This window comes from Calidris pugnax, unplaced genomic scaffold, assembly GCF_001431845.1.
Source record: "Calidris pugnax isolate Ruff unplaced genomic scaffold, ASM143184v1 scaffold91, whole genome shotgun sequence".
In the NCBI taxonomy this organism is placed as follows: domain Eukaryota; kingdom Metazoa; phylum Chordata; class Aves; order Charadriiformes; family Scolopacidae; genus Calidris; species Calidris pugnax.
Window position 1 is genome coordinate 1,925,470 of NW_015090898.1, and position 24,055 is coordinate 1,949,524.

A 24,055-nucleotide genomic window follows, 5' to 3' on the forward strand; every position below is an offset into this window, starting at 1 on the left:
GAACATTAGGAAAGAATTTTTCACCGAAAGAGTGGTCGGGCATTGGAACAGGCTGCCCAGGGAGGGGGGGGAGTCCCCATCCCTGGCTGTGTTTAAGGGCCGTTTAGATGCAGTGCTGAGGGACATGGTGTAGGGGAGGACTTTGTAGAGTAGGGTAGATGGTTGGACTCGATGATCCCAAGGGTCTCTTCCGACCTAGATGATTCTATGATTTTATGATTCTATTTGCCCTCCCCCCGCCCCATTCGCCCACAGCTGGTTTTAAATCAAAGCTGTTCCCACCCCGAGAACCCAAATGATGGGGAAGAACTCACGCCTCTTCCACCTTGAGGGGCTCCCCGGGCACGGCAGAGGGCTGGGGGTACCCAGCTGGGACGTGGGATCCCTGGGTTTATCAGGGTTAATTGTGCCCCTGGTGTGTCCCTCGCCCTGCAGAAGTGATGGAGGGGTCTCTGAAAGGTGGGAGCTGTAGGTTCCCACTGTGGGGAGGTGATAAAGCCTGGGACACTCGGGTGGAAATTTGTCCTGTTTCTCTGTGGCAATGCTAATGGTCAGGGGTGAGCTGATAGCCTTTGAAAAAAAAAAATCAGTGCAAACCCACTAAATACAGGATAATGTAATCACACCGAGGTAACGAGCGAGGGGTGAGGTCGGTGGTATCGCAGGGAGAAGGGAGAAGACCCTTCCTTCTCCAGAGGCTTCGTGACGGGGTGGAGCGGGAGCACGGAGTTGGTTTGGGTGTGCAGGAGGAGAGTGAGAGCATCCGTGTGGGGAGGCTGGGACAGGCCTTTTCCCGGTGTGCCGGCTGGCGGGATGCTGGCTGGCACCGCGCCGCAGCCCCGAGGGCCACCACAGGTCCCCGGGGCTGTCCCCGTGGTCACTTGTCTGCAGCCGTCGGGGAGGTGGCTGCGGGATGTCTGAGACGTTCCTGAGATGGCCAGAGTTGTTCCTCTTGGGGGAATGTCTTCTTTCCAAGGAAAAATGTATGACTTGATAATTGGGGTACAGGGAATAATTACATCACCGACCGGAGATGCATTAGCAGCACAGGGATGTGCTAATTATCCCCCACCACCAGCCAGTTTGAGTGGTAATAAAGAAAACTAGAGGATTCCAGTTTCCAGCATTCCTCCATTCAGAGGGGCTGGAGCCCCTCTGCTGTGGGGACAGGCTGAGAGAGTTGGGGGGGTTCAGCCTGGTGAAGAGAAGGCTCCGGGGAGACCTTGGAGCCCCTTCCAGTCCCTCAAGGGGCTCCAGGAAAGATGGGAACAAACATTTTAGCAGGGCATGTTGGGACAGGACAAGGGGTAATGGCTTGAAACTGAAAGAGGGGAGATTTAGACTAGGTACAAGGAAAAAAATTTTACAATGAGGGTGGTGAGACAGTGGCCCAGGTTGCCCCAGAGAGGTGGGAGATGCCCCATCCCTTGAAACATTCTAGATGAGGTTGGACGGGGCACTGAGCAAGCTGATTTAGTTGAAGATGTCCCTGCTCGTGGCAGGGGGTTGGACTCAATGGTCTTTAAAGGTCCCTTCCCACCCAAACCATTCTCTGATTCCTGGCTATGTGCACCAAGGAGTCTCGAGTGAGGGCTAAGCCTCCCTTGGCAAATCCAATTAGCAGTGTGAGGACGTTCCCTGAGCTCACCCCTGTAGCTCCTGGGGCCGGAGCAGCCTCTGGCATTAGCGGACCCCAGTGGATCGAAGTTGAAGGCTGGAAGAGGCTGACTCACCGTCTGAGCCCAGCAATGGGATTCAAGTTGATTTGCTCTCGGTTATTGTGTCAACAAGTCATTGGTGATAAAGGGTCATAAAGCATTGTAATGTCACGTATTGACAGACGCTGTCTGGGATCCCGGGGACAATTCAAACCTCCTATGGCTGCGCCAGCGCACCCTTCGCGTGACCAAATTCATTCTGTTTGAGTGAATTTTTCTCCCTGGCGTGTGGGTTTGAATTTGCTCTTGGTCTTGTCAATGCGTGTGAGCACAGTGTATGGTCTTAGAAGCCGAGGGGGCTGCTTGTAGTGAAGTGAAGTATAAAAAAAAGGTTGTGGAAACAAGCTTTAGTTTAGGATTTCTTTGTTCCAGGGAGAAGTCTCTGTTTTTGCCTTTTGCAAGGGAAATCGATACCTGGTTTTGGTCTCAATTCTAAGTCCAGGATTAACCTGGACTTTGTTTCTTTGCAAACACACCACTGAAACTTCAATTCTGGTAGGATTTTCGACATGGATAACCAATACAGCGGCTTCAGAAGCACAGAAATGAGTTTGGTGATGGCTTTCTGATCCCTTTGCAGCTCCTGGGAAGCAGTCTGCTAACGTCCCCAGCTCCTTGACGAAGCACATTTTCAAGCTATCATTTGAAGATGATTTGGGAGCTCCTGGGAAGCAGTCTGCTGACGTCCCCAGCTCCTTGACGAAGCACATTTTCAAGCTATCATTTGAAGATGATTTGCAATTGAATGAGAATATTTTCTTTGCTTAACAGATAAAATAAGTTGTGTTCAGATTAATTTTGTGTGAACACTTGCGTCTGAGTGGGACCTGCAGGTATTTGAACAAATAAAACCTGTTCCTAGACTAGTTCTTGGGTCGGATTTTTGAATCTCCTCTATCTCTGCTACCAGACGCATTTTGCAACTCCTGCAGCGGTGTTTGCAGCTTGTGGCAATGGTTTTACTTATCCTGTAGCTGCTTTATTAAAGGGAGTATTTGTCATTTCTCACATCTGTTTCAAGATTTACAAATGAATATGGGAGATGGACCTTCTAAGCACATGTATAACATAAGTCCCCTCCCAAAATCTAAAGATACCAAATGCTGTCTCTTCCTGCAGAGAGACAGTCATTAGTTCTGTTTGTTTGGCTTGGTATCTGTTTTGCACAAGAAAAATATTGTTGGTTGGTTGCAAATGTAGTAGCAACTCAGGGCCTTCTAAGCACATGTATAGCATAAAAGTCCCCTCCCAAAATCTAAAGATACCAAATGCTGTCTCTTCCTGCAGAGAGAACCTTCTAAGCACATGTATAACATAAGTCCCCTCCCAAAATCTAAAGATACCAAATGCTGTCTCTTCCTGCAGAGAGACAGTCATTAGTTCTGTTTGTTTGGCTTGGTATCTGTTTTGCACAAGAAAAATATTGTTGGTTGGTTGCAAATGTAGTAGCAACTCAGGGCTACTTAAACAACAACAGATTTGATCAGTTCACCTGAACATTAAGTCAGTATCACTTGCTTTTTAGCTATGGAATTTGATCAATTCACTGCAGCAGTAGGGTTTTTTTTTAAAAAAAACTAAACATTAAGTCAGTATCACTTGCTTTTTAGCAGGAGTGCAGGCAGACTCGCAGTTCATGTCCTTCTGGATAAACATCCTGGTTATTGCAGGTCAGTGATGTTTGCGAATGATTATACTGCATTCAGAGCATGCATGAAAAAGTCATGAAATGACTTTTCAGAGGGACGTCCGTCTCATAAAACAGTCCCTTCCGCCTCAGCCTCAGCCTTCCACCTTCCCCTCCGCCGGGGCAGAAGCCTCTGATTCAGCTCATGTTCGTTTTTCTCCTCCGGGATGCACGTCCCACACGCCCGAAGAAGCGCTGGGTCAGACAAGGCCCCTTCTCTGCTGCGAACGTGGAGGCTTTTGAAATTCAGCTGCCTGTTCTTGCTGTGGCTTGTTTGTGGCTTTATCTCCTGCGCAGCGTTTGCAGCGCGGTTTGATTGGGGCTCGCCCTCCCTGTGCTCAGCTAACACAAATAACGCGCCGTCTCTGCTTACTGGAATATTTAATAGCGAGTTGTTGTTCCTGTAACACTTACGGTCCCCGCTTCGTGATGCATTTGTCACTGCTCCTGGCAGAAGAGTCATCCAGCTGAATCCAAATTAGTGGCTTCAGCCTGCAGTAAAGTAACAAACAATAGCACTAACACTGCAGAGGGTCCGTTCTCATCAAATTAACTTTTTTTTTTTTGTAAAGCGTATGAGTCTCAACTAACCTGGAGCAGTTGGTCTACTGTTGTCCCTCTCTTTTGTAGACAATGGCGTTACACCCGCGCAGGGTTCGCTTGAAGCCGTGGCTGGTAGCCCAGGTAGACAGTGGTATGTATCCCGGCCTTATCTGGCTGAACCGAGAAGCCAAGCGGTTTCAGATCCCCTGGAAACACGCAACTCGGCACAGCCCGCAGCACGAGGAGGAGAACACCATCTTCAAGGTGAGGGAGAGGAGAGCTCGGATATACCACAGCTCCTAAACAGAGACAAAGGGTTGAATTGTTGGCCAAGGAGCTGGATAGGCATCTCGGGAGCTGTTTCCAGGCACATTTTGTCCTATTTCTTTGACCTCAGAAAAGCCACTTTGTGCACCTGGATGCCAAGCTTGGCACTGCCTGAAATGGTGTTGAGTTCTTTAACCCCTTCCAACCACCAAAGGCCAGACATGTCTATTTGTGTCGATTCTGGAATGTTCTGCTATTTGCTTCTATTTACTTGGTTTAGGATGTGGTGGCTGACGACTTCTTGGTAGAAAACCATTACATACTGTTACACAAATCTTAAGAGGTCCACCACAAACTTCCAGTGCTCATCACTGCTGCCCTTAATGTTGTTATCCCAAGGGATTCATTATAACTCCTACGCTCCTTTGAGGAATCTCTGACCTCTGCCTTGGAGGGATGGTGGACCGATAGTCTGGTGTTGGGGTGAGAGGGCGATGGCCACCTGGGTGTCTGCGGCTGCTCTTCTGCTCTGTTTTAACCGAGTCCATTCCTCCTACGCAGGGTATGGCTCGCTGTCAAAACCGGCTTTTGGTATTGAACCCAAGACACCTAGAGAAACTCAGTGCACAGTCCTGTACCATTTATCCTTTCTTAACTTGTACAAAGATGCACGCTCAGAATTGCTAGTGGCTTTTGGAAATCTGGATTTACATCTTTTTTCCTCCCCTTTCTCTCAATGGAAAAAGCTTTAAAGCAGGATTGTCTGTTGTTGTTATCAGAAGAGCTGTAGTTAAGACTTCTGCAACAGAAGGATTTTTACACTGAATTTGTTTGGAAGTTTGATTTCTGATAAAAGCTGCTCTGTTGGGAGGGCTGGACTGAGCAGTGTACTTTGTCCCCAGGCTTGGGCTGTGGAAACGGGAAAGTACCAGGAAGGAGTCGATGAGCCAGACCCTGCAAAGTGGAAAGCCCAGCTCCGATGTGCTCTTAACAAAAGCCGGGAATTTAATTTGATATACGATGGCACCAAGGAGGTGCCCATGAACCCGATTAAAATTTATGAAGTGTGCGATATCCCGCAGTCCCAGGGATCAATCATTAATCCAGGTGAGGGCCTCGCTGACACGGGGCTGGTTACTGAGCAGGCGTTTGTCCAATGCCAGTTCCTTTCTCTCCGCGGCATTAACTCTCGCGCTGCCTCCGTGTGTGGCAGAAAGCAGCTCCCGGCTGTAAGCCCAGCTGTGCTTCAACCAGGACTTTGAACCACATCGTACCTGCACTAAAAAGAATAAAGCTGCACACAGTTGCATGTTTTCTGCTAAACAGGCCAATGTTGGCGATATTTTATCCGTTTCCTTAGCTTTCTAGACTTATACATATAGAATTGTATATTATAAACTGAAAATAGTATGTTGTACAGATTAGATTTTTTTCCTTTAAAAAATTATATTCACAAAATACACAAATTACCAATCTTGTGCAAAGCCTATAAGAAGTTTCCGTTATATTTTTCAAGAAATGCACTGCAGTGTTTCACCCTGGTCGACTACCCACAAGGATGTGCTTGCTTGCAGGTTCCACTGGCTCAGCTCCGTGGGATGAAAAGGATAACGATCTTGATGAGGAAGAAGAGGAAGAGCTGAATCAATCTCAGCATGTCCCTATTCAAGAGACATTTCCATTTCTTAATATCAATGGTTGGTGGCGTAGACTAATGTATTAGTGAAGGTATTTGCTTGTAAATTGGTGCAGGCTTGAAATAAAATCTTGGTTTATTGAAGAATTGTTTCTTTTTTGTAGATTCTCCAATGGCTCCAGCCAGTGCAGAAAACTGCAGCCCTGAAGCTGTGTGGCCAAAGAATGAACCTCTAGATATGGAAATGCCCCCAACTGCGCTGCAGCATGACTTCTTCAGCAGCCCTGAGCTCTGGATCAGCTCTCTGCCAAGTACGTATATGGATTTGTTGTGCTTCTGTCATTGCATTTTGAAAAAAAAAAAGGGGGGGGGGAAAGTGTTTTGACTCTTTTCCTGTGGCTGTTTGTTTGCCTGCTAGCACAGAGGACTGTGTATAGTTTACACATCTCCCTTAGTGTAGCATGGATTGCAGTGTGTCTCTTTTGTTGACACAGTACATGCAAAGGTCCAGGAGAAGCCATACTGACAGTTTCTCTCTCAGTGACAGACCTAGAAATCAAGTTTGAGTATCGAGGAAAGGAGACTGGACCGACGACGACGGTAAGCAACCCGCAGGGATGCAGACTTTTCTACGGAGAGCTGGGTCCTATGCCCGACCAGGAAGAGCTCTTTGGGCCTATTAGTTTGGAGCAAGTGAAGTTTCCAGGAACAGAGCAGATCACCAACGAAAGGCAGAAAGTCTTCACAAGCCGGCTGCTGGATGTTATGGACAGGGGACTGATCCTGGAGGTCAGCGGCCATGCCATCTACGCTGTCCGGCTCTGCCAGTGCAAGGTGTATTGGTCTGGTCCCTGTGCGCCTTCCTCCACCACACCAAATTTGATCGAGAGGCAAAAGAAAGTCAAACTCTTCTGTCTGGAAACGTTCCTAAGCGGTAGGTAGCTTCTGCTTCTGCAAAATAGCTTTGGGTAGTGGTCTGGGCACTTGGTGGCACTATTGGAAAAGGGGTCAGCACTGGGGCTTGGTGTGGATGCACCAATTAGTTTGCTCTGGCATGGAGCCTGGGTAGGGGCCACTGCTTCCCCGAATTCAGTGGCCATGGAGCAGGTGTGCATCAGAATAAAGTGAATGTGCACTCATTTAATGCTCCAAAAAACATTGATGGGCCTTGCTGTTAAAGAATGCTCTTCTGGGTTCAAGAAGTGAGCTCTAATTGTGTATGTGTAAGAGATGGCTCTGGACAGTGTGTAGATAAGACGTGGGATGATATAATGAAGTGCGATGTGGTGAGTGTTTCTGACTGAAAGAGGACAACCCTGCAATATTGTGCTTTTTTCCCTAGAGCTGATTGCCCATCAGAAAGGACAAATAGAGAAACAGCCACCATATGAGATCTACTTCTGTTTTGGAGAAGAATGGCCTGATGGAAAACCCAGGGAGAGGAAGCTGATTGTGGTTCAGGTAGGGCCTGAAGTGACACGTGCCAGCCGTGCTGGGGCCGGTGCGTTGGCTCTGGATCCATGCCCATGGATACCAGAGACATGTTCTTCTCCGTTGTGGTTACTGACATCGGGAAACCCCAACAGGGCTGGTGGGTTTTGTCATGGCCAATACAAATGCTGCGTGTGCCAAATAGCTTTGGTCTGGGAGTGCACTTCAGGTTATTGTGGAAACCATCCCCTGCATGACAGGAGTGTATTGAGTGACCGTTATGCTAAAACAACTGACTTCTTCTTAAAAGGTCATTCCAGTTGTGGCCCGGATGATCTACGAAATGTTCTCTGGTGACTTCACCCGCTCCTTTGACAGCGGCAGTGTGCGGCTCCAGATCTCTACGCCCGACATCAAGGACAACATCGTGGCCCACCTGAAGCAGCTGTACCGCCTGCTGCAGAACCACCAGGAGGGGTGGCCGATGCAGGCCCCCGCCATGCACATGGCCCAGCCGCTCCCCGCACAGTGACAGGCCCTTCACTCTGCCCCACGGCTCCTCACGTTGTACATAGAGTATTTCTTAATAAGTGCCTTGCCTAAATCTGAATAAAACCTGTAAATCTGGTCATCGGATTCTGTTTCAACAGTGTATGGTACTTTCGTTTTGGTAGTGTTTAAAGCAGAGGGGATGGCAGGAAAACCTTTAGCTCCTGTTTTCAGCCATTTGCTGTATGAATCAGGTTCTCAATTCTGTAATATTTTTTTTTTTAATCCACTACTATTGATACATTGTATATAAAGACCTGATCATTAGATGGGAGGGAAAACAAATATATTAATCTGTGCTCTATTAAAACCACTTGGACAGTATCACCGTGTCTGGCTTTTATTTCTCTCTTTTAACTGCTCGGTAGTTGCAAGCTGGGAGCCTGGCGCTTCTTCCAGCGTGGGGTTTTTTTTAATGTACTGTATTCACACGCACAACGTACACGCATATATCTGTAAAATAAAACACCCCAAGCGGAAAACACACTTTAAAAGCCGAAAGAAATGGCTGCGGCCTGCTCCCCGCTTGAGGCCCGGGCGGGCCCGGGCCCCGGGGCGGAGCGGCCTTTCCGGGCGGGCCCAAACTGCTCCGCCTCCGGATCACCGCCCACGTTAGCACGGAGGCCGCCCCGGAACCTTTAGGCCTGACCGTGGCTTCATCTGGAACGCGGCGTGGCCATGGGCCCAGCGGCCGGAGAGGAGGCGGAGGCCCCGGCGGGCAGCGTCCTGTCGGCGCCGCGGCTGGTGGCGGCGGCTCGGGAGGAGCTGGGGGCCGGGCGGCGGTGGAGGTTGCCGGCGGCTCGGGCCCTGCAGTTAGCCGGGGAGGTGCTGGCGGTAGCGGCGGGGCTGAAGCCGGCCTTGCTGTACGATTGCGGCGCGGCGGGGCCCGCCGAGCTGCGGCGGTACCTGGGCCGCTTAATGGAGGCCGGGCTGGGCCCGTGGCGCCTGCATTTGCTGGACATGGAGGGCTCGGCCCTGCTGCTGCACCCGGGGCTGGCCCGGCAGAGGCTGGCGGTCATGCTGCACTCCCACCCCGCGCCCTTCATGGATGTATCAGCCAGGCGGCAGCGTCCGGCGCTCTGTGGGCCGGCGGAGGCTGAGGCCATCAGGAGCCATCTCACCACACTCCTTGCCCATATAGGGGCTGCTGAGGCCACTGCCACCGGCCCCGTGTCCTCCAGTGAGGTTGTCCCCACTGGCTGGAACCTCTGCACCGTTGTTGGGGTGCTGCTGGGCTACCCGGCGGTGTACACCTTTGCCATGGAGGAAGGTTCTGAGAACTGCCTGGGGCTGACGCCGCTCAGGGTGTTCACGGTCCAGGCCTCCTGCCCCAGGATAAGGGACGGTCTCAGGGTCCAGATTTACTCCTTCAGCATCCCGGAGAGCCTCTGTGCGGAGCTGAAGGAGGTGCTGGACGCCTGGTGTGATGAGCTGAAGGAGGCCTTCAGTGCACAGAGTGACTTTGTAGATCTCTGCATTTCGAGCGAGGTGGTGTCTCTTCCAGCAGTTGCCTTGTAAAGCACAAACTCAGGCTTTTTGGCCTATTTCTCACTTGCATCAGGGACCAAAGCGAGAGATGCAGTTCCTGTGTGCATGGCCTGCTCGAGGTCTCAGGAGGCCCTTGAGCAGCAGAGGCTGAACCGTGACCGTCTCAGGTGCCAGACACAGGCCAGTTGCAAATTAAATGTGAATTGTCCAGAAGACCAGTGTGTGGCTGTGCACCCTCACAGCTGCTCTGCAGCCTCCATCCTTACTGCAGTGTGTGCCCTGTAAAGTCAGGGTGTATTTATTTACTGCAAACAGCTGAGGATTAATAAAACATTTGAACACCACAGTATTTTGCATTTGTGAAGTAGGCTCCATAGCATATTTGCTACTCGTGCAACATGGTGTCACTGCCTCATAGCTTCAATGGGGGGCAATTGCTACCGTAACACTGGGACAGTGCAGCTCCAAAAGGGGCCTAAACCCCCTGTCTCTGTGGAATTCATCTTGCGCTGGCAATGGAGGGCAAGCGGAGGTGGCTGTGAGGACGCTTGGCCACGAGACAGGCTCATGAAGTGGTCGCCTGAACTGGGCCCAGGAGGACTGGGCTAAAAAGCCTCCCTGAGCTGGGTTTCTCTGTCAGGAACCAGTAGAGATGGTCCAGGGTTGAATAATTCGCATTTAGGGAGGTAATAAAGGAAGACAACTGTGTAGTCCTCTCAGTTGTCGGGCATGAAAACCAGGGAGGCCAGATGCCAAGGGCATGGGATGCCCTGTCCCTCCTGCCCCCCAGGAGTCCCAGCAGCGGTGGCTGGAGTGGCTTTGTCCCTCAGTGCCATGGGGACCGGGCAGCACAAACTTCAACTGACACAGAATAACCACAGCAGCCAAGGGAAGGGGAGATCTCCCAGCTTTATTGGAGCTGCAGGAGTTTGGAGTGAGACCAGCTCAGGATATGAACCAAACAGGCAAGTAGGAAACAGCAGAAGGTGCGCTGCGGCCAGGGCGCGTTGCTGCTGGTGAAGCAGAAGTCAGTTCCTGCGGTGAGGTCAGTCATTCAGAAGGTCCTTCATGGTCTGTAACTTGCCAGGAAGGTGGCTATGGCCATTGCTATCGCTGCCACCAGGAGAGGGATCCAGTGACGGCGCCGTCTCTGCAAGGAGGAGCAAGTGTTACTAGGAAATTGGTGGGGAGAAGAAACTTCTTGTCTCATCCCTAGCAAACGTGTCATTCATCTTTCCTCACTGCACAAATGAATGGGGGACGGGGGGGTTTCCCAGACTGATCTGCAGCCTGGGTCTGGAAGCACTGGGAGTCGGGGTGAGGAACACCTCCCACCTTTGCCTGCTCGCTCTGGAAGTGGTTGAGCTCGTCGCGGCACTGGCGCAGCCTGGTCAGGCAGGAGCGGTACTCCTCGCTCAGGGCCTCCAGCTCCGAGCGCAGCTCCGTGCACTGCAAGCAGAGCGAGGGGCCGTTAGCGGGAAGGATCCCCTCGCTCTTGTACGCACCCAGACTGGTGGGGCTCCCGCAGAGCCGGCAGCGCTTCACCGAGGCACCGGCACTGCACCAACGGGGGATTTTCACTTCTGCTACCCGTATGTCCATAGGTACCTACGGGGGACAGAGCAGACGTCAGTGTTACTGGGAGCGTGGTGACAGAGGCAGTGCCCTGTCAGTCACCAGCCTGTGACTTTGCTGCCATCTTTCACACCACATGGAAGAAAAGAGCAATAGTTGTTTTTTATGACCACAGATGCCTGCAAGGTCAGGATGAAGATGTGGAACGCAAACTCACGGCAGGCTTTTCCTCTCCTTCTGAAACTCAGTCTGCATTTCACTGACTGCGGGAGCCGTTGCAGAGTCCCTTAAACCCCCTGAACCTGAGACACATGGGACAGACTTGGTTACACTGTGTGACCCCAAAAACCAGGGAGCACCTTGTTTCCTGAATAGCTGCACGGTGTGAGACCCTGCTGCCTTCCTTGTGAGCAGTGTGGTGGTGGCAGCAGTAGAAGGAGTCTCCCCAAGCCTGGAGGCTTCTAGAGCTGCTGTGGGGGCAGCTGCCTCCCCCCCCTCAACACAGCTGTTCCCTTTGCTGTGATTGTGCTTTACAAAACCCTTCCCCAGGTGATGCTGGGTGATGCCTGATGGTGGTGGTGCACTCACCAGTGTGGGGCAGTAGGACAAGCTCTTCTCCTGCCTGGCTCTAAGCTCTGCTATGGTAAGTCATAAATCCTTTTTTATAAATCCTTTCTATCTAAGTACTGCTGTAAGAATGGTGGGGCTGTGCTACCAGTTTGTGCTACCGGTCTTGTGTCTTGAAACAGCGGGAAAGAGGGTGTAAGAGGTTGGAAAGCTTTGTATTTTTTTGCAGCCTAGTTGTAAGGGCGTTGCTTCTGTTAGCAGGCCTTCCTTGTTATTTGCAAGGCTTTTCTTTTCCTCCTCTCCTTCCTTTGTGCTCAGGGCTTCAGTTCTTAAAGCGTGCCTTTGGCTTTTCCCTGTGAGACTGCTGAGACTCCCATCTGTGGGAGCAGAAATGGGTTTGTATGGAGAGCTCTACTGGTTCCCTGCCCTTACACACACGCCGCATCAGGGGTTTAGGTGAGGCTGGTATCAGGATAAAAATTTGGCTGAGATAATCCCTACAGGAGATCTTAAGCTCAGGTTGTTTCCAGGAGCTTTGTGTTGTGCTGCAGGAGCACTTACACCGGCAGCTCGCTCCCCAGCTGGGATTCAGTGACTTCCTCACCTCGTTCTCCTTTGCTGTAAGCAGGGATGTCCTTTTCTGTATCTCATCCTTCAGACTTTCTTCTCCCTCCTCCTCCTCGGGGCGCTCTAACAGAGCGTTTTGTTTTTCCTTGGCAGGAGTGAGAGGTGGGGTCTGCGTGGTGGAAACCTGGTCTAGAAAACAGGCTTCTGATGAGAAACAGGTCCAGGCTTTCAGTTTGCTTTAGATCTTGTTTACTCAGCACAGTTTAAAGATAATATTTGCATGCAACGAACAGCAGAGAACACAGGAGCTGAGTTATACAGGCCTGCTTCTCCTGTAGCTGCAAGTTAATCATCTTTAGAGGAATATTTCGAAGTAGTTGCCAGAAATGGAAGAGAGGGAGAGTTAAAATGTCTTTTATTACTTTTTTTCAAATGCATCTGTAGTTGCAATTATAAACTGGAATGTACTTTCCTTGGGGGGGAAAAAATGGCATAGGCACTGAAGTAGAATTTGCAATGAAATCCATTTATTTTTTTACAGCCTTTGCTATCATAAATACACCCACAGTTTAATGTTAACTAAGAAAATATAATAACTCGTTTTGTGCCGCTTTAAAATAATAATTTATTCTAAACCAGTGGAGACTTCTGCTAGAGTCAGGTCTAATGCTCCTGTGTCCAGTGAGAGGATTGCAAGGTGGGAGTTACAAAGTTTGCTGACCTTTCCTTTGCACCATCATCTCCCGCATCTTCTGTTCGTTGGTCTGGTTCTTTATCAAATCTGTGAACAGAAAAAGCCACCGTTACCGTCTGCAGTGCTAACATAAGTCTCTTACTTTCCACATCTTTGTGTCACTTACTGTGCAAGTGGCTGATTGTTGCCTCCAGCGTTAACTTCTGATTTTGTTCTTTTTGCAATTTATCTGAAATAATAATAATAACAAGGTAACCAAGGTTGATGTCAATTTCTGTGTATCTTTCTGCAAGGATGGTAACTTTCCCTTTCTCCAGGTGTGTAAAGTGGGCTGGATGTTGTTGGCTACTGGACTTCCTTCTCTGAAGGGATGTGTTTTTCACCAGTTTCCTTGTCTCTATCTTGTGTGGTCTCTTAAGGCACTATTAGCACGTGTTTATGTGCCCCTGATATCCCCCCCCACCCAGTCACCTCAGACAGTAGCAGGTGCTGCCTTGCCACCTGCACAGGCTTGTAGTGCTGCGTTTGATGGATCTGACAAAGGATGCTAAAGCCCTCATGAAAGCTGAGGACTTTTCCCCCACCCCCACCCCCCCGAGGTCTTCCGTTCCATCCTTTCTTCTAGCAAAGTCACTTGACTTCCCTGAGGTCCTTTAACCTAGTTGGAAACTACCTTAGGAGCCCTTTTGGCAACCAGAAGTTTTCTTGGCAAGCTGAGATGTGCAACATGTTGAGAGAGAGGGAGAGAGACGTGTGTGCGTGCTTGGCTTTAAGGACTAAGGTTTTAGGAGTATTTTCTGCGTATCCTCTGTTTGTTTGGAGAACAGACCCCCCAACCTCATTCCCCTACACACGATACCTTCGATGGCGCTGATGTGCTCTGCCTTCAGGTTGTTGTCCTGGCGCAGGGCGCTGGCTCGCTGGTGGAGCGCGGCATGCTCGCTCTGCAGGCTGTGCAGGGCCTGTTGGAGATGCTCCTTCTGCCCGGCCACTCGCTGGGGGGTACAAGAGTCCCAGCATCAGCCCAGTACCATGCCATGGACAGACAGTGAGCCAGTGGCATCACCCACTTTCCAGCAGCAAAAGGCAGCCCCGGGCTGAGGACCAGGTTGCACGTGTGGCCGCTGTGCTTGATCAAAGGGGCTTTTTGACTGTAGTGATCTCAACTGGGGGGTTTCCCTGCTTGCAAATGGGAAAATGCAGACTCTGGTGGATGCTGTTCCCGTGGGGAACTAACGTACCTGCAGTTGGCTTTGCAAATCGTGGAAGCTGTTCTCGAGCTCAGCGTGCGTCGTGGTCATCTTGGTCAATTCGGCTTTGAGCGTGGCGTAGTGCTCTTTCCAGAAGGCAAGGTCCTCTCTCGTTGCTGCCAGACTTCTCTGGGGGTGAGAGAGAGGACCCATGGGTGGGCTGTGACCCACAGCCTGGTGGGGCCATGCCCTGAAGGACACCCGTGGGCGCTCACACCATCTGGGCTGTGCCCGGGGCGGCTGCCGCCTCCGGCACCGGGGCTGTAATAACCTGCGTGGGGCTGATGCCACCTGATGGACAGAGCAAACACGGGCATGGAACCTGAGGTCCCATGCTGCTGGGAGGATTTAGAAGCCTGGTAGTCTTTGGGGTAAGATTTACTTGTTTTTCTGAAAATACCAGTTATCCCGTGGGTCAAAGCAAATTGCTACCTCTTGGGGAAAATCCATTTTCATATAAAAGAGCAGCTCCAGAGAAAGCATCTCTGGAGGCCTCATACCCTGGATGGCTCTGTGTGTGGTTTGTCACTCCCTGCATGTGTGCAGAGCAGGGGAGGGGATGAAGGGGATGGTGGAGATGAAGGGATTACACTTAAAACTGCCAAATAGCAGTATGTTTCCCCAGCTGTGTGCTCCTTTAAATACCTTGATGCATGGCTCACAAAATGAGCACAGGTTGCCCCTAAGGACTTTGCTTAGTAGCTAAAAAATGGTATTTTTGCATCTTTGTTACTAATGGTAGGGTGGTCATCACGTTTCCTAGAAATGTGGGGGCTCTGCCACAGCCAGAGTAGATGAAAGCAAAGCCAGGAGTAAAACATTTATTTACCTGAGAGTTTTGCAGCTGCTGCTCTGTTTGGAGCTTATCTTCCAGCATCTTCTGAAGAGCCTCTTTTGCCTTCTGCTCGTAGGTCTGCTTCTGGTCCTCCATCTCTATCAGGATCTTCTTCACACACTCCTTTGAGTAACTCTTTAAAGTAAGAATTAAGGTGCTTGAAGAGTTTTATCTGACGTATTTCTAATCTTGCTGAGCCTGAATATTAGCAAATCTAGAGTGTGTAAATGCTACTGCTAATTTACTGTGAAGTGTTGCTTCAGCAAAGAGGAAAAATCGTTTTCAGATCCATATCTAATCAGATTGCTCTAGAAACTGAGACCTGTCGTAATTACATAGTTTGGTCTTTTCATGCCTTTCTTCAATCAAGTTAGTTTCTCAGTGATCAGACATTACCTGGGTGCAGGCCTGCAGCTGATTTTCAAGTGCCTGTAGTTTACACTTCAGTTTATCTTCATTCAGCTGACCCTGGGGAAAAAACAACGTGTGGAATCATGAGCTATACCCCCAGCGTTTTGTTAGCTTGTGTTTTGATTCATTTTCTCCCTTTGCTTCATCTAGACTATTGTGATTAAGCTTGGTCAAAGTCTTTTCAACGCTCAGAGTACAAATAAGCCCTTCGTGATCTCAGAATAAATGGGGAAGTAAGACTTTTACACGTTGAAAAACTCTCCCGAGGCAGTTCCCCGGGTTACTGAATGCAGGTTTTTGGAGTGAGATGAGATGTTAGGGGCAAGGGGGTTTCAGGTTGGTCTGGCTGGGGTTGGCAGAGCGTAGGGGCCGTGGGTCCCTGCCCGATGGTCCCCCCCTACAACGTGAAGAGCTCTGGCTGGTGCTAAGGTCTTGTCTTGCTGGTTGAGATAGGTTGGGTCTGCGTTGCAACATCTAGCAGTTGGGCAGGGGGATAGAGGGCAACAGTGATGATTCATATTCCTTATTATAATCTCCTCTGGGTGTTAGTCAGGCTTCTTGGGCTTTCTGAAACCAGACTGCATGCAAATTCAGATAAAATTTCTAGCAAAGAGTTCACGTAGGCTGTTTTTCCACCACCGATACTGAGAACGCCTGTATCCTCTCTGCTTACTGCTGTTTGAAGTCAAGCCTCTGAAAAAGCAACTCCTTGATGTTACAGGAATGGCTGTTAGACCCAAGCAAAACCTGATTCTCTGGTATCTTAGCACTGTTTCAATTTCCACGGGAGTAAATTTACAGTCCCATAGAACAAATCTTCCCAATTCGGTTGTTGGTACAAAATACAAACGGCTCTGTCCTTTTAGAAAATAGGTGGAATTTTGAAAAGAATTTTCATATGTGAAGTATCATGCCTAGTTTTCCTCTGCAGTTTATTTGATGGTGCTGTCTGCAAAGGCTCACGTTGGAGGGTGGTGTTACGGCCGTTGTGCACAGGTGTAAATGACTGTGCAAAGTACAAGGCAACAGAGCACGGGGCCCTTCCCACGCGTGAGAGCAGAAATGTGCTGGCAAACTCCTTTCATGGAGATGCGGCTTATAAATTGGCAAAAGAACACAAAAATTTCCCTAAATGGAATACGCTGTCTGTTACCAGAACAGCGTGGCAGTGAGGGGTGAGTGAGTATGAGCACATACGTGGGAGGGCATAAGAAATTATGCTTCTGACCAGAAAAGTTATGTGAGCAAATCTTGGTCAAACCCCTGTGTTGAAGACTATCTACATGAAAGGGGCTGTTGTTGGTTTTGTTGTTGTTTTTTAAAAAAGAAAACCCACAAAACCCATTAAAACAAACCCAAAACAACCCCCTACCCACAAATAAACAAAACAATAGCCCTGTAGCCACCATCACTGGGGTGGTGGTTTCTCCTCTCCTCTGTCGTGTCCCTGGTGACACTGTTTGAACCCCACCTGGGGTTCCCTGTGCTGTGCCTTGCTAGAGAGCCCGGGGTCACCGGCTGACAGCCACGTGGAGGACAGGATTTGGGCTAACACCCTCAAAATACACCCACTTTGGCAAATACTAGATCTGAATCCTCTGTAGCCCTCTTCTGCAGCACTTGGAGGTTACCTGAATGGGCAGCTCCAAAACCTCTCTCAAACTCTTCTGCATTTCCCTATGGCTGTCATTTAAGTGCCATGTAAGTATTTTAAACTGGTTTTGGCTGACAGCTGTAGTCTTTTTGTTGTCCTGTGATCAGTGAATTCTCTGATACTCCTTCCCGTAGTAATTTTAAATAGCTGTTTTAAAATGGTAATAATAAATGCCATTTCTGGACGACATCCAGTTTGCCCAAACATGATGCTTGTGCTAGAAAAATAAGTCCACGTCGTAGTAGTAACACACTGGAAATAACAAAGAGCTTAAACTCTGCAGAGCTGCAAGGTACTTCCAAAAGTCAGGCTCCACTTCAGAGGTCAGAAAGGGAAGAAAATATATTAATGAAGCAATTTGCTTCTTTAAGAAGAGAACTGCTTAAACTAATTACTCTTAATAAATGAGACTGACTTAGCTTCCTTATCTGGCAGCGTTTTTGAATTAACTAAGCAAGTTTTACAACAGATGGAGGACTTAAGGTACAGACCTGTGGTAGGAAGGTGTCTCTTACCTAGAAGTAAAATCGTGGGAGGGGGAAGGAACCAAATGCCTTATCCTTTCAATTTAACTACACCCCATCCTCTTGCGGAGTATTTGCTTGCTCCATCAAACCAGGAGCACCCATGAGCACGAGCAGCATCTCAGAAATGACTCTGGCCATTTCAAGAGTTACTGCCTGATCATTCCAGTGTATGCAATCACATTTCTTTGAAACCCAAACTATTGGAAAGGATCAAAAAGCCTCTGCAACAAGCATTTGGCATCTCACCTGGGCCTGGAAATGGGCAACAAACCATCCATTTCCACGGCACAGCATTATTGTACAGGACCTGGCCTTACCTCCTAGAGAAGCCCCTTGCCCCCCCAGCCTCCCTCCCTCAGGGCAGCTCCCAGGGACCCCCCAAGCATCTCCCTCGTTTGCCCCATTGGCTCCAGTGCCAGCGGCAAATTAATATTTAGTCCAGTGAAAGGCTGAGTGTGAGAGGCAGCAGCAAAGTCTCTCCTCTGTAGCAGAGAGAGAGAGAAGCAAAGTGCACCCACCTGTTTCTAATCTGAGGTTTCATGGCTACTTCCTGCAGAGTCTGTCAGGGTGTTTTTTCCTGCTCAAATTATATTTGAAGAAGCAAGCGAAGGCGGAAATTTCTAACCGCAGTACATCTAACACAAGTTTTTTGCACCATCTCACCCAATCACTCGCTTTTCTGCCCCAGCAGAACTTTCAAACCACTTTTTTTTTTTAATGGCACAATGAACCGTAAATTAATATTTGATTTAAAAGCCCTGTATAAAACACTGCATATGTTGTGTAAAATGTGTCACCTTAATTTTACCTCCTGAAAGCCAAAAAAAAATTAAAAAAGGGCCCTGGTTTTCAGTGCTGGCTGGAGGATTTTGTTTCAGCTGGGGGGAAATTGCTTGATGTGGGGCCCCAAGGATGAGCAGATGTGTCAGAGCATCGTGGTGCTGGGGCTCTGACCTGTGTTTGGGGCTCAGAACCCTTCCCCAGCAGGCTGTTTGCTCTGTCTGCTTTTTATTTAAGAAAAGGTGGGAAAAACAAATATATTTAAAAAAAACAAAGCCCAAAACCTTACAGAAGAAAAGGGTTTTACACTTCCTGTTGATCTGAAAGCAAAGTACGTTTTGTAACACTCTTTTGGGGCACAAAAGGGGAGAAACTTCAAGCAAAATGACCCTTTAACTTCTGAGTTTGAGTTCAACCCTCCCTGAAAAGTGATGGCAAGGAGAGAGGCTGGCAAAGCAGCTATTGCAGGTGGAGGGTTCTGCTCCATGTCCTGGCTAGGTGACAGTGCTGTGACATCTCCAAGCCTATAAAGCCCCAAAGCCAGACAGAGCGAGCGCTGAGCTCCTGGAAAGAAGGTGAGACACGTGGAGAGCTCTGATTTCTGCCCACAAGCTGGGTCCCACCAGGGCAAAGCCTCCCCCAGCCCCAGCAGGAATCGCCTCCTGCGCCTCTCGGTACCTGCCAGGATTTTTCTGATGCCTGCAGCAGCGTGGAGAAAAGCTCCTGCAAAATCACCATCTTCTGCTTGAGCAGCAGCTCGCGGTGCAGGGCCTCCTGTGGGAAGGGGAGAGTGGGTCAGTGGGGAACCCCCAGAGCTGGTGGGGAACCCTCAGAGCTGGTGTGAACCTCCCAGATTCCTTGTCCAGCTTGGGGCTGTCTCCACTTGGGGAGTTTCAGACAGGTCTTTGGGCTCAGTGGCTTGTCTGTAGGCCTTCTTGGCCATGTTAAGATTGGGTATGTAACACTTCTTTATTTAAGAATAATTATAATTTAAAAAGTGGGGTTGCACTGGCTGAAGACCTGCCTTCCCGGTGGGTATGTGATATTTGGGACCTACCTTCAGGTAGTTGGACAGCTGCACTATTTCCTGAAAGGGAAAGGGCAAATGTTTAAAAACAACAGGATTGTTTCAGTTTATAAACATTTTATGAACTGGCTACAAGACCCAAATATTTTGAAATAAAACTGAAGTTCACAGGCTGAGCCTGGGCAGAGGAGGAGCCCTGCTGGGCTTTGTTTGCTTGGGTTTTTGCAGGGAAGTGTAAATATTTTCTGCAGCAACTTCCAGCATTGGCCTTAAGGCATCTGTGCCATGTAGGGTGTCAAATCGGGGCAGTTCCTGGGAGAGCTCAGCAGATACCCGTGGGACAGAAGGGCATTTCTTGCTTATAGGAGCAAAATCATCATTTTTGAAATAAGAGAAATTTAGCATCAGTCAATGGCCTGGTCAAAAAGTTTAGAAACTGATTTCATTTGCAGGAGTTCAAGGCTCGTTATTATCTGTGTTTTGCTTACCTTATTTAGAACTGCTATTCCACAACTAAAATAAAAAAGAAAGTGTGTTACTGAGGAGAGTGGGGGGTGTTTGGAGCAGTCTGTGGGCACCAGCCGCTGCCCCACCAGAGTGGGGGTATTTGTGCAGCGAAGGTTTGTGCTGAGGTGAAACGTGTTTGGGCATCGGAGGCTGGTGCCCGGGGGGTACCCGAATTCACAGCCCGGGGAGGGAGGGGAGCACCATCTTACTCTGTCTGCTGGCTCGAGTCCTTCACTCCTGTGCTTGGATTTGTGGGGGTCTGGGTTCCTGTGAAAGCAAAGCAAAGGGATGTGACAGATCCCCTGTCCCAGGGGCTGTGAAGTTGTTTTTCCTGAGCGTCTCTGCTGTCTCTGCATCGCCTCTAGGCTGGAGAGCAGCTGTTTAAGTGGCATCCAGTAACACAGCTCAGTGGGGACAAAAGGCAGAGGAGAGTCCTGCTCAGAAGGACAGAGAAGTAGAAGTTAAGTGGTCCCATGGGCTGAGGTCAGCCCCAGCCCCAGGGATAATCTGGAGTCCTTAGAGGGAAGCTGCAGGGCAGAGCAGCAGCACGGGTCATTAACCACGGGCTGGGTTATTGCTCCACAGGAAAAATGTTCTTAACACCTGCAGTTTGCAGGGGAAACTCAGACTGGGATGGTGGAATTTACTGGAGGTGTGGGGCTGAAGGCAGCTTGGCTTCAAGGGGAGCTCCTGCCTCCCATCCCAAACAGCTTGATGGAGACTAGACATGGGAGGGAAACGCTGTGGCTGCTGGGGAACCCAAGCATCCCTCACCTACCTTGGGTGTTCATGGAGGCACCTCGCCTGGGGATGGCTTCTGCCGAAATGCTGCGGGGGATGCTGAGGCTGAGCGGGGAGAGCGCAGGGGGGAACACAGGGCAGCTCCGAGGGTGCTGGAATGAGAGGGTGGCTCAAGTCAGCATCTCTCCAGAATGGGCTGTGGCTGGATCAGGGTTTGTCCCTGCAGTGACTGGGTGAAGAGCATCAAGCAGATGCCAAGAAACCACAGCAAATGCACAAGGATCTGCCGGTGTGGCTGCAGCAGCTCCAGAGCTCTGGGGGTAAGTGGGGGAAACCCTGCTGGCTTCTCGAGGGGAGACACCAGAACAAGACAAGGAACCCTCCCAAAGTGTCCTGAGATATCTTTGGAAAAGATGCGGACTTTTGGTGACAGGGAGCTGGGTCCTGGCTTGGGTCCCTGCTACCATTTGGCTGCCTTGGAGCAGAGGTACCTGTTCTGTTCTGGCTTCCCTGTGGGGCAGGGGGAGCAGGGTGCTTGCCCCATTGCCCCTCTGTCCCCACAGCCCTCCATAGCTCTGCAGCAGCAAAGAGGGGAAGGCACTGAGCATGGGCCGTGCCATGTAAATGCTTGTTCCAGATTCCTGCTGTCTAGTGGGGGATTAAACCCAGTGAACCGAAAGGCAGCAGGAGGCAGGTAATTGCTCTGCACGGGAGAGGAGAGCTGAGGGAGCTTGAGGGTGTGCCTGCCAAAGTCATCTCCCGTCCAGCTGTCTCTGCTCACAGAGGTTTGTGAACTCACGACATACCAGGGGAATTATTCATTTTGCACGGGATATAAGTTTAAAAGGAAATCTGTTTGGTTTTCAGATTGGGGTGTTTTGCATTGCATTTTTGTTTAGGTGTTACTGAAGGCAGTGAGCCCCCTGGGCTGCTGTGAGCTGTGCCGGGTGGGAAGGAGTATCAGGGAGTCTCCTAATTCCTGCACCCTTCCTGCTCGCAGTGAAGGTGATGGAGGGAAGCCTGGTGTTTAGACCTCAGGTTTCAAGGGTAAAAATAATTTTTGCAACCTGGCAGGGAGGATGTGGGGTTGTACCTGGAGAAATGATGAAAAATCTCCATCTGGTTTGGGGTTTGGAAAATGGGAGAGGAGCGTGCTGGGAGGGAGGTGACAGCATTTACCTGTGCCTGACTCTGCAGCTGATAAGGAAATGCACTTTTTTGTTGGTGCTTTCTCACTTTTTGTCTGTACTTTGATTTGGATCCCGATGCTGTTGCGATCGGTGGTTGGGCTGTGGATGCTTTAGGGCTGCCAGCCCGAGCAGGCAGAGCATTGAGCTGCGCTCTGAGGGCAGGCGTTACCTGGAGCAGGATGGATGGTCCTGGATCCACCCGTGAGGAGGAGACCGGGGGGACACGTGCTTCGGCCTCCTGTCCCGGCGGTGTCCTCCCAGCATCGCTCGCCAGGTTTCTCCTCCTCAGGAACTCCCTTTGCCGGGGGCTCTGCGGTGGCTCCTCCGCTCCCCTCCCGAGGTGACGGCAGCTCGTCAGGTTGTGTCTCCGCCGCAGGTTCTCCCGTGTCTCATGTCGCCGCTCACACTTCTCTTCATAGCTCTCGCGCCGGCGCCGCGGCCGTGTCTTCTCGGGCTGGCTGATCATGGTGGGCACAGCTCTGGACCACCCCGGCCACCCCGAGATCCTGTGTCCTGATGAAACCAAGGGAAAAGACACGATTTGAGTGAAAACAGATTGTTTCCGAGATTAAATAAATGTGAGGTATCGGACTCTGCAGTGCTTTTGGGGATGGTCGGCTCTTGCTCTGGGCAGGAAAAGTGCTGCAAACCACCAGCCCAGACGCTGCTCCCAACCCTGAGCCCACATGCGATGTGGCCTTTGACACCCCTGAAGTGTGGCACTTGCTTATGTCCTTCTATTGATTTTTATTTGAATATTCTTGGGGGTGTCCCTGCTGACTGCGGGGGGGGGGTCAGACTAGATGACCTTTGGAGGTCCCTTCTGGCCTGGGCAATTCTATGATTCTATGATTCTCTTCTTTGAATAGCTTCTTAACCAGCTCTAATTTTAGCTTAAATTTACTGAAGGGCTTATTTGAATAGCTTCTTAACCGGCTCTAATTTTAGCTTAAATTTACTGAAGGGTTGCAACAGTATTTCACCGTTCGGGTGTTTCTTGCTGTGATACAGCTGGAGGAGCCTGGGGGTATAAAAGGCTGAGCAGGGTATTCCCATGCAGCTTTCGTGCCCCTAGGATAACAATCCCTTGGTGCTTTCCTTGGCCCAGCAGCAAGACAAGGTCTGCCCAACAGTTTCACACGATGAAACGCAATCTGGGCATACGCCAGGACCCTGCAGTATCTCCCTTGAAGCTGGGTACGAACCCCAGAGCTTGAGACAAAACGTGTGTCTACAGCCTGCTCCGAGCTCTTCAGGACACCTTAAAAGCGTTTTTCAACTAACTCTTCTTAATTTTAGAAATGGCCCAATTGCATGGTCAGTCCGGACCTCGGATGTCGTGCTCAGTGCTCGGTGCACATGCAGCTTTTCCCATCAGGAATTGCTCAGCCCCTCTCCCACCTGCGCTGCCTCTGGGCACTCTGCATCCCCAGAGCAGCCCTCGTGAACAGCCTCCCTTCACCAAAAATGCACTTTAAGGCAAGCTAAAGCTTAAAGAAATACACAGTCCATTACTCACCCCAAGCTGAGCAAACTGTTGAGGCCTTCTTGACAAGCTCATACTCTATTTCCTCCTTCTGTTACCCCAAATTACCCTCTCTAACAAACATGTCCTTTATCTTTGCTTTCCAAGCTGTTACACTTCTTGCTTCAAGGGAAACTAAAAAAAAAAATGAAGTGCTTCTTGCTGGTTCATGTTACAGCCTCCTGGTATCAGCGGTGTAGGCTGAAAACGGGGTGAAAAAAGAGGAAAGAAGGTGCACGCTGCTGCCTTTAGCGCGGCAGCCTCTGCTCCCCTCCATCCCTCGCCAGCCCCGGTGCTGCGGGCACTTACCTGGCCCGGGGGGTCCCGTCCTACCCCTCGACTGCAGCGGAGGAGCGGGGTGAGCGGGGGGTTATCGGGCACGAACACGCTCCAACTGCCATCTTCGTGCCAACCACCTCATTTTGCTGCTCTCGCTCCTTTTCTCGCTCTGTCAAACAGGAAACGTTGCAGCCGCAGCCGAGCCCCGGTTCCTGTCTCCGCTCGCAGCACCGGCTGTGGGGTACAGGGGCCTGGCCCCCCGGGGGATTCGGGTTATCTTGGGACCCCAAAGTCTCCAGCTTCTCTCTAAGTAGAGCCAGCAATTATCTTTTGGGCCATCTCCCTTTATCGGTCTCCACCACGCGCAGGTCGAGTGCTGGTTCTTGTGGCACTCGGTGACTGAGTCTCCCTGAGGTGCTTTGGGGTAGAGAAATCCAGACTTAGGGAAGTACAGTAATGCTATTATTTTAAGGCTTCTTGCAGCTTGGAAAGGGGAAAAAAAAAAAGTGTGTATCGGCAGCTGAGGAGAGGTCAGGAATGGCAGAAATTCATTAAGGTCTTTAGAGAAGTGAAAGCTGCGTTAATGCAAATCATGCAGGGCGGTCGG

At 50.1% G+C, this 24,055-nt stretch overlaps 3 protein-coding genes across 11 annotated transcripts in view; 2 read left to right on the forward strand and 1 right to left on the reverse strand.

Moving 5' to 3' along the window:
• IRF6 (interferon regulatory factor 6) overlaps positions 1-8,147 on the forward strand; it is a 9,475-nt gene extending 1,328 nt beyond the window's left edge. Inside the window, exons 1-8 of one of the 3 annotated variants that reach the window (XM_014948425.1) lie at positions 3,310-3,388; positions 4,036-4,212; positions 5,118-5,322; positions 5,790-5,912; positions 6,016-6,162; positions 6,393-6,785; positions 7,194-7,312; positions 7,593-8,147. In XM_014948425.1, coding sequence (XP_014803911.1) covers positions 4,039-4,212; positions 5,118-5,322; positions 5,790-5,912; positions 6,016-6,162; positions 6,393-6,785; positions 7,194-7,312; positions 7,593-7,814 — 1,383 coding nt within the window. In that variant the 5' untranslated portion in view covers positions 3,310-3,388; positions 4,036-4,038 and the 3' untranslated portion in view covers positions 7,815-8,147. Of the gene's footprint in view, positions 1-3,309; positions 4,213-5,117; positions 5,323-5,789; positions 5,913-6,015; positions 6,163-6,392; positions 6,786-7,193; positions 7,313-7,592 lie in introns of those variants that run through there. The other 2 variants (XM_014948427.1, XM_014948426.1) reach the window with 2 other exon arrangements.
• A 332-nt stretch (positions 8,148-8,479) lies between these two features.
• LOC106891799 (chromosome unknown open reading frame, human C1orf74) lies at positions 8,480-10,070 on the forward strand. The gene has a single exon (XM_014948563.1). The coding sequence runs from the start codon at positions 8,510-8,512 to the stop codon at positions 9,347-9,349; it is 840 nt and encodes a 279-aa protein (XP_014804049.1). The 5' UTR covers positions 8,480-8,509; the 3' UTR covers positions 9,350-10,070.
• Positions 10,071-10,209: 139 nt separating this feature from the next.
• On the reverse strand, positions 10,210-23,917 carry TRAF3IP3 (TRAF3 interacting protein 3). 7 transcript variants are annotated; one of them, XM_014948556.1, is made up of 17 exons: positions 23,479-23,917; positions 23,164-23,304; positions 21,814-22,157; positions 20,492-20,606; positions 19,923-19,980; positions 19,695-19,719; positions 19,237-19,266; positions 18,858-18,953; positions 15,204-15,275; positions 14,802-14,942; positions 13,964-14,101; positions 13,582-13,717; positions 12,889-12,951; positions 12,750-12,809; positions 12,066-12,217; positions 10,655-10,927; positions 10,210-10,469 (listed from the first exon to the last, which is right to left on the reverse strand). In XM_014948556.1, the coding sequence occupies exons 3-17, from the start codon at positions 22,108-22,110 to the stop codon at positions 10,386-10,388; spliced, it is 1,740 nt and encodes a 579-aa protein (XP_014804042.1). In that variant the 5' UTR covers positions 22,111-22,157; positions 23,164-23,304; positions 23,479-23,917; the 3' UTR covers positions 10,210-10,385. The 7 variants fall into 7 exon arrangements, with proteins under 7 accessions (XP_014804042.1, XP_014804041.1, XP_014804044.1 ...); XM_014948555.1 differs by lacking the exon at positions 23,164-23,304 and having other exon boundaries at positions 23,479-23,915; XM_014948558.1 differs by lacking the exon at positions 23,164-23,304 and having other exon boundaries at positions 10,655-10,768; positions 23,479-23,908.
• Positions 23,918-24,055: the final 138 nt, after the last annotated feature.